Raw genomic sequence first — 8,766 nt, forward strand, 5'->3', positions numbered from 1 at the left:
TCAGATGGTTCGACTTGGTCAACTTGAGATGAAAATTCAAGGTGCAAGTTCATGATTAGGAGTTAGTGGTGTTTGTTCTGGTGGTATTAACTGCACATGTTCAACAATTGGCTGGAAAGATGTTGATGTAGCAGGAAGTATTAGATTGACCGCTCTCTAAACTATTGTCTTAAAAAATTTGAGACAATGATGGATTTATGTTATTCACACCTAACCCAAGGTTATCATCATCATTTTCTTCCCCCAACAAAATATTATAGAAATCATCAGTCCCATCATTATTTTTCTCTGGTTCAGATGTATGAATAGTTGCATGTATTGGTGTTTGGTTAATTTTTAGGTTAATTGTTGGAGTAAGTAATGGATTTTGGTCATAATCTGGGTGTATGTCATTAAAATCACTGCCAAACTATGTTGTCAGCTGATCTTGTTGTAGATTCGATTCCATTGGTGTCCTAATCTTCTCAAGAACATATTATGTGGTTAATATATTGTCACTCGGCATATGTTGTTCAGCTCCATATTGAGGTGTTGTTTCATATTGATGTATTGACTCAGGTGCAGATGGTGATGGAATGACAGGTTCAGGAGTGGGGGTTGATGGACTAAGATTATCGAATCTAGGGCCAGGGGTAAGTCTCTTGCCTCTTCTTCTCTTCCTTGGAATACTCTTAATATTTCTACTACTGGTCTTACCAGGTGGTGGTTCAGCAGGTTGTGGTGCTTCTACGGCAATAGTCTGAATATCACTATCGAATAACTCTTTTGACCCACATACATCACATTCAACGGTAGCACCTCCATATAGACGTCAATCTTTATGTACTTCTTCTTGTTAAACAACTGTCATACCTAATAGATTTCATTATCATTCTCTATTGCCCCATTTTTTTCATTCCAAGGCAATGTAACCTCAAGCACAAACCTCTCATGCAGCCAACTAGTTCTCCCAAAAACTTGTCTTATTGCACCATTGACCACTATCACTCTACTTAAAAAGTCAGGATCTATTAGGCCAAGATCTCACCTTACACCCATAAAGTTAACAAAAGTTGACACCTTGAATTTGTTTCCTATATATCACAATACACAGACAAGCTTCAAAATCCACAATCCACACATATACTACTACCAGTCATATAATTTTCAACAAACTAATCATCATAAAATGCATAAAAAGCACACAATAAATTTATTCAACAAGTTATACAACACAATAAATTTCTTCAACAAGTTATACACGTACATGAAAAAATGTGCCCACAGAACCAGCATATACAACCTCATTACGCAAATCATTCATTACAATTGTTAAAGATTATTCAACAGTAAGCACAATGAAACAAAAAAACCAACACACTCAAATTCCAAAATTATCGCTTGTACTGAGCCTCATAGTCGTAACTAGTAACTTACAATGCTAATAAAAACCAACAAAAATAATAGAAATCTTGGTTTCCTTCTATGGTTTTCAATTTTCTGAGTGCAAAAACAAGGAAAAATTTCCTATGTATTTTACAACAAACAAAAACCCCCAAATTTATAAAAACCCAAGGTTTCCAATAATGTTTCAAAATCAATTATTAACACCCTGATGTAATGTCACTAACCTATCATTATCACGCCCAAAAATAACATAAGTACCAACATACAGCCCAAAACAAAGGATAATGATAAAATGTTAAATAAGTTCCTTTTTTTCTCACCTCAACTGTCAAACGAGGTTGTTCAGACTCAGATTCTCTATTGCTACTGCCTGAGTTCATCTTACTCCTTCCAATTTCGTCCTTACAGTTTGTTTAGTGTTGCTCTGTTTTCTTGACTGAGTGAAGTCTTACAAGTTATGAGTGTATACACAAACGCTTCACTTTACTTTGGTGTGAAAGCAAAGCTCTTGTTTTTATATTACACCTTGTATTTTTTCCTTTTTTTTCTTTTTTCTTTTTTATTTTTTTAACATTTACACCACACAGTAAAATCGAGTTAGGTTAAAAATATTGACTGATTTGATGTTTCCTGCATATGCGTCACGTGTCTCTATGCTTAACGGTGGTTACATATTTTTATAAGTACCATATTACCCTTCCTGTCGTTTAAATTAACAGAAAGATAACAAGTTTTGTGGGATAGATTGATATTTTCAATAGTAAGGGGGGTAATTTGAAAATTATCACTTCACTAGGGGGATGACACGAAATTAACCCTTGTATCATGCTATAATTCTATGAGCCAAATTTACCCTTAACAATATGTATTTTATTGAAAGGTTTATAAAGGGATAAAATAAGATTGAAGAAGAATTGATCTTTAAATTTTAAGAAATACAAATATAATCTAAGCAGGCTCGTAATATGCCAAGCATTGGATTGAAAGAATTAATGAAAGAAAAGAATTATAACGTTTTCTTATGAATCAAAATATTGAATTAAATCATAATATGTATTGAAATTGAAATTGAGATAATTATTTTGTGAATCAAATTCTTTAATATCAGGAAGAAAAATAAAATTCAAGCATTTAGTACTACTTCTAATTTTTTCTTTTGTCATCAAAGTTGTTAGAGGGTAGAAAGAGGGGGGCTTGAATAGAGAGAAAGGTATTGAGGCTGAGATGAATAAATTAAAAAGTATAAAGAAAAGTCGAAATGTTATTAAATTAGACGAAAATATTAATAGCATTGGCAATGCATTTATTAATTAGAAGAACTTATTTGAAATTTTACCAAAATTTTGAATTGGCCATAAGTGACTTCGTCCCTGGTTGTGGTAATTTTGCATGCGAGGCCAACTTTCGAGCTTCCACCATTCTATCATATTGTTCACAATATATTCGCACCTTATCTGTATTTGCACATATTTACTCCCTGAAGACAAGAACAAATCTAATATGGCAATTCATGAAATGTTTGCACAATTTATTAATGGGAAAAGGACATTCAACCCCCCAACGTTTAGGAAAAAGGACAAAAAACCCCTTAACGTTTCAAAAATGACTTATAACCCCCTTTTCGTTAATAAACACCGTTTGTTTTAACAGTAATTTTTTTTAATTTTTAATTACTATTATACCCTTATAATAAATATAAATTAATATATTGATTTGAGACATGTCACAATTAATATTTTTTTAAAACTAAAAATTGAGATACAATTACATTTTTACCCAAATTATTTGCTATAAATTATACCTTTTTAATGATCAAACCTTTCATATGTGATTATTACTAATAAAACGAAATTTGATTAAACCCTTTTTCTTTGAGGAATCAAAACCATATTATTATTGTTAGAAAGGTATAATTTATAGTAAATAATTTTGGCAAAAAAATAATTGTATCTCAATTTTAAGCTTTTAAAAATTTATTAATTGTGATTATCTCAAATTAATATATTAATTTTTTTATTATAAGGGTATAATAGTAATTAAAAATTAAAAATAAATTTACTATTAAAACAAACAGTGTTTGTTAACGGAAAAGGGGTTATAAGTCCTTTTTGAAATATTGAGGGGTTTTTTGTCCATTTTCCTAAATGTATTAATTCACTATACATTGGAAATATGAATAAAATTTTGAGATCTATTTTTTTTTTTATTTAATTCTCTTCTGAAAGTCATCAATTGTTTTTCTTTGGATCAAAGTTATTAACTGTCAATTACACTTTATTCTAATTCCATTTAAATGCTCCAATGTTTATTTTCTTAGTACGGCACAATAAAATGAAAATTCATCCTTTGCTTTATTCGGACTTATGTTAGTTAATATAAAGGTTATTTAGCTTGGGAAGATGATCATGATCAGAAGCAGGGATACTTTTTCCCAAGCTAAATTACTTCATTTTCGAGTGGCGTGTCTCTCGCTTTTGGGGCACTTATCTACTGATGGCATGTATAATATATATTGTTTGAATTGTTTACAAATATATAAATAGTTATTGGTAGGGATGACAGAAAATCAATAACTTGGGGTGATTATGGCCGCGAAAAGTCTCATAAATATAATCGAGGGCAATTATAGGACAAGTCATGGCCTCAAAATAATTCGTGATCGGATTTTGGGATTTTACCTACCCCAAATTCAACCGAAATTATTTCAAATTCACTAACTTTACTGGGAAAAAATGACGGTAATAAATAATGATTAAAAAAATCTAAGGTAAACCTAATTTATAATTCTTATTCGAGCCCTCTTGCCTCTCTTAGATGCCGACTTCGCAGTTCTCCACTGACTGCCAGCCCAATCTCGCTGCCGACTGCACAAAAAGTTGTACTTAACTTCCTTAGCTCCCTCAGACTCTTCTTGCGATTGTTCATGAATGTTCTATGGCTGTTCTCCTTCTTCATGAGCTGAGCCAATTCTTTCATTGTTAATTGCCATTCATCATTTGTCTTCTTCTTCTTCTTTTTTCTTTTCCCTCATAAACAGAATTTATAATTAATTTAGAGGGTTCAGTGTTATAGACAAGTTGCCTCTCTCATCAAAACTATTATTATTAGTGTAGTTTCTAAATTATCATTTTTTTTCATTTTAAAAAATAAAAATTTAAATATTTGGGGATCGAGCCCATTTTATTCTGCATCTGTTAGGGAATTATCAAGGACATTTCCAATTCAATCTAATTAACAAGATTTGGAGATGAAGATAAGTACGTAGATTGCTACAAATTTGGAGAATTCCGATCCCGAACCCGTTCCATCACCATCCTGGTTATTAGTTATTGGTCATTGAGCACGTAACAGGAAATTAAATTAATTAAAAGGTCATAAAGATAGAATTCATCCCAGTAAAAAGTGACACGACAATATTTGTTGTCGATCGCCTCCTATTTATTATTTATGCGTGACACCAACTCTTCTGAGTGCGAGATACGTAATAAGTTTGTAACATACAAACATTACGGCCATCATAACAACAGATAAAAGTTTGTTGTTAAGCCCCACAAACTTAATTCTTGGGAAATCTCCGACCAGACAAGTGGCATTAGAATTGGAATTTGAAGCGCAAACGTAGGTATCGTTGGGGTTGTATTGCGACATGAGCAGGAGTTTGTAGGAGTAATGCGTAAAAGACAGATACTCTAACCAAGATATAAAAGCCGGCACATCTTGCAAAAAAAATCCACCGGTTAAAAGAAATGTGAGCATGAGTGTTGTTGCAATGGTGCCAGCCTTCCTCTGGTTCAAAACAAATGCACCAACAGCGAGCCCTAGGCTTTGTGCAACCAAGGCAGTGTAAAGAGTGGCAGCTAGAGTGGATAAAAAATTTATGACTCTGGCTTTCAGGCCTCCCATCCAGTATGTAATGATAACAAAAACAGTTGGAAGCACAAGCTCCATTACAAAGTCACCAGTAGTCTTTGCCATTATGTATGATGATAACCTGTACATTCCTGAAGATCTTTCCTTTTCAAGCATCATTCGCTCAAGAGGAAATGTGTGAAGAGCTTGGAACAGAGGGAAGAACCCTGCTTGTCTACTATAGAAGAAAAGGAGACCAACCTACATACATACACACCCAACATCAGAAGCTAAAATAATCAATTAATCAATTAAATCACTCGAAAAGGACACAATCAAGTGAAGAGAAGATCCAATTAATGAACAATATTGTTTACCTACCTGGTCTTCTATGTTATCTGTACTTGATTGCCACCATATAAGACCAGTGATGATGGATAGAAACAAGATTTGACCTATTTTGAGACTATCAAAAGTATCATGTCTCCTTTCTTTCAAATCCCTCCGCAGCAACACAGAGAAATGCTGCCACCAGGTTGTGCTCCATTTGCTTGTCTTCTTGTAATTTTTTGAATCAGTTGTAAGACTATGATCCCCCCCGTCCTCAAACTCTTGTTTCAATTTGTTAGAAATGTTACTCTTGTAAGCTGATATTAGGGTTTGTTTCACAGCTTCTCGGTTCTCTTTTGGATCTCCCGAAGCAACACCTAAAAAAATTCAAGGAGCTAGCACTATTTAATTAATGGCTATGGCTGCAAGGGATTTGGCTGAGATTGTTAAGTAAAGAAAAAAAAAAGATAATAAATCTTGACGCACTAAATAAAATCTTAGCTCAACTGAATTCTAATCCTAGTTAGTCAAAAACAAATTAGCATTATGTTACAAACCATTAGCAAGATCTAAAAGAAAATCTGCAGGATTCATGGCAACTGACGGGACATATCCAATGCCAGCAAAATAATTGATAACATCTTCCCCCTTGCCGAAGTAAAGACTGCTCCCATCTGATGACAAGAGTAAAATCTTGTTGAACATGTAAAACAGGCTACTAGCAGGCTGATGTATAGTCATCAAAATTGTGCGTCCGCCTTCAGCTAATTTGGTCAATGATACCAGAATTTTTTTAGCCATGGTCGAGTCAAGCCCTGAAGTGGGTTCGTCAAGAAATAAGAGACTCGGATTTATCAGTAGCTCTTGCCCTATACTGATTCTCTTCCTTTCTCCTCCGGATAGGCCTCTTACCAATCGCCCTCCAATGATAGAGTTTCTACATCGAGCCAAGCCGAGTTGATTTATTACCGCTTCGGCGTGCAAGACTTTCTCTTCTTTTTTCAGACTATTTGGCAGCCGCAGGAGAGCAGTGAAAACAAGTGTTTCGGCGACGGTGAGGTGGGGATAGAACACATTGTTCTGAGCTACAAATCCAGTTCTTCTCTTCACTTCTGCGGAGAATTGTTTACCGTTGTATGTGATGTGCCCTTGTGTGACTCTGTCTCTGCCATTACTTAGTCGGCCGCCCAAGGCTGTTAGGAGAGTTGTTTTGCCACAACCTGATGGCCCCAATATGGCAAGCAATTCGCCAGGTGACACTGCACCACTCACACCTTTTAAGATCATTTTCTCCTCATCACTATTCTTATTAAGAAGATAACAGCAATAACGTCCTGGACCTCCTCTGCCGCCCTTAGTTTTAATTTTGTGAGTCACATCTTCAAACTGATGAGATCAGATTCAGGTATCCGAAAAATTTACTGATAAAATATAAATAAATAAACAAAAGAATTTGGTGTTGTTTAATTAAATATTAATTACCTTTATTGTAACAAGCATATTCACTTTCTTAAGCATATCTTCTACATTTTGCTTTTGCAGCTCCCTCTGGCTCTGGTTTTCTTCATCCATGTTCTCAATACCTTCGCTTCCCTTATTCTCTTCAACCATATTGGTGTGTTTAAACAGCTTGCAAAATTCAAGTCTTTCTTGCTTTACTAATTAGAACATACATAAAGTACTTGGGAAACTCTAGCTCCCCAACTGCTAATGTGTTTGTTACCACCACGTTAGGGCCACTTATAGATTTCCGCTGTTTTGATGACATTCTGAAGATGAGGATCACGCTCTTAATTATCTAATTCATTTTTATCTTCATCCCTAACAGAAAAAGAGGCCACACTTCTTTTGCACATGTAACGGTTCAATTTTTCTTCCTTTTTTTTTTTGCCTCAAAAGGTATATATAGAACCATCTAATGTAAAAAATTATAGCAACATTCTCATTGCAATTTTTTCATTACCCAACATCCATGGTTTTTCTTGGCGATAACAAAAATTTAAAAGCCAATCATTTATTTCAATCAAATAAATTTAAATTAAATACTAAAAATAATGCCAAGTCTCCAATTTCTAACTCCAATGGGCATGTCACCTTATTCTCCCCATGCGAATTAAGATTAAAAAGGTTCATTAAGAACACAAGAATTGTTTCACAAGTGAATTATTTATCTAAAAAGTTTCCTCTCCAATTTTTTTTTTAAATGCCTGAGAGCGAATTTTACGAAATACTGCACTGCTAGATTTTTGCCTAATCTTGGAGAGCATATGATATCAAAAGAATTCATGCGTATTGGATGCTAATTCATTAATCTTTGTAATAAAAAATTTTTAAGAAAGCAGAAATAAGGTGGGTTTCATGAGATTATTTGTGTCCTTTACTGTAATTATAAAAGTGAAGAAAGTACTCTCTGCACGACTACACCCATAATTTCTAAAAAGTTGTCATTACCAGTACATTCATGGATACAATTAACTTTTAGGACTAAATTTCTTTTTTCAAAAGATAATCTTATTGTAGAAACTCTCTAAGCATAAGCTAATAACAATCTTCTACTAATTTTGTGATGATGACACATATTTAAATCAATTTAAAGACGAAAATCAAGCCACAATTTGAGTGCAACTCAACTAATTGTGATGACTATTCGAATTTTGCATGAAAGGCATTAGATGACGAAAGGAAAAAGGAATCTCATTATAATCTCATATGCAGTATACAAGTCTGTTGGCTTTACAATTTTGAATTTACTTTCATTAACAGATATGTTTTACAAGATTAGCAACATTAACTAAGATTCTTTATAATTCTCTCTCTAATTTGAATCTAATTGGAAGAATGACTGGGAATTGCTTTTTTTTTCTCCTATATTTTGAGTTAAGTGCTTATTTATTCCCTATATTTTAAAAAATAACTCAAGACATCCTTACTGGTAATCATACTACAATTCTAACCTTACATTTTCTTTACTTTTACAATAATATCATTGCAGCAATATTTTTGAAGATATTAATGAAAAGAAAAAAAATGACTTTATAAAATTAGCCTTAAAAGTAAAATAAAAATTAATTGTTATTATTTTACTTTTAGATTAATTTGTGATTTTTTTACAAAAAATTATTAGTAAGATTGTTGTAAGGATATTAAACATTACTTTAAATTGGCTTTATTAATTTAACAATAAATAGTAATTAGCAACAT

The 8,766-nt window shown here is 33.1% G+C and overlaps 1 protein-coding gene across 1 annotated transcript; it reads right to left on the reverse strand.

Annotated features, from left to right (window-relative positions):
• Positions 1-4,787: 4,787 nt before the first annotated feature.
• On the reverse strand, positions 4,788-7,244 carry LOC18048969 (ABC transporter G family member 9). Its single transcript, XM_006441138.2, has 4 exons — positions 7,048-7,244; positions 6,123-6,951; positions 5,617-5,942; positions 4,788-5,496 (listed from the first exon to the last, which is right to left on the reverse strand). Exons 1-4 carry the CDS (start codon positions 7,174-7,176, stop codon positions 4,828-4,830), a joined length of 1,953 nt encoding a protein of 650 aa, XP_006441201.2. The 5' UTR covers positions 7,177-7,244; the 3' UTR covers positions 4,788-4,827.
• Between the last annotated feature and the right edge of the window lie 1,522 nt (positions 7,245-8,766).

The sequence above is a fragment of the Citrus clementina genome, unplaced genomic scaffold (assembly GCF_000493195.1).
Source record: "Citrus clementina cultivar Clemenules unplaced genomic scaffold, Citrus_clementina_v1.0 scaffold_3, whole genome shotgun sequence".
Lineage (NCBI taxonomy): Eukaryota > Viridiplantae > Streptophyta > Magnoliopsida > Sapindales > Rutaceae > Citrus > Citrus x clementina.

Coding starts and splice junctions, on each gene's coding strand:
- LOC18048969 (XM_006441138.2), bottom strand. CDS start 7,176: ATGGTTGAAGAGAATAAGGGAAGCGAAGGTATTGAGAACATGGATGAA. Junction 5,943..6,122: donor TCTTTTAGATCTTGCTAATG/GTTTGTAACATA, acceptor GAATTTTTTTAG/GTGTTGCTTCGGGAGATCCA. Junction 5,497..5,616: donor CAGATAACATAGAAGACCAG/GTAGGTAAACAA, acceptor GTATGTATGTAG/GTTGGTCTCCTTTTCTTCTA.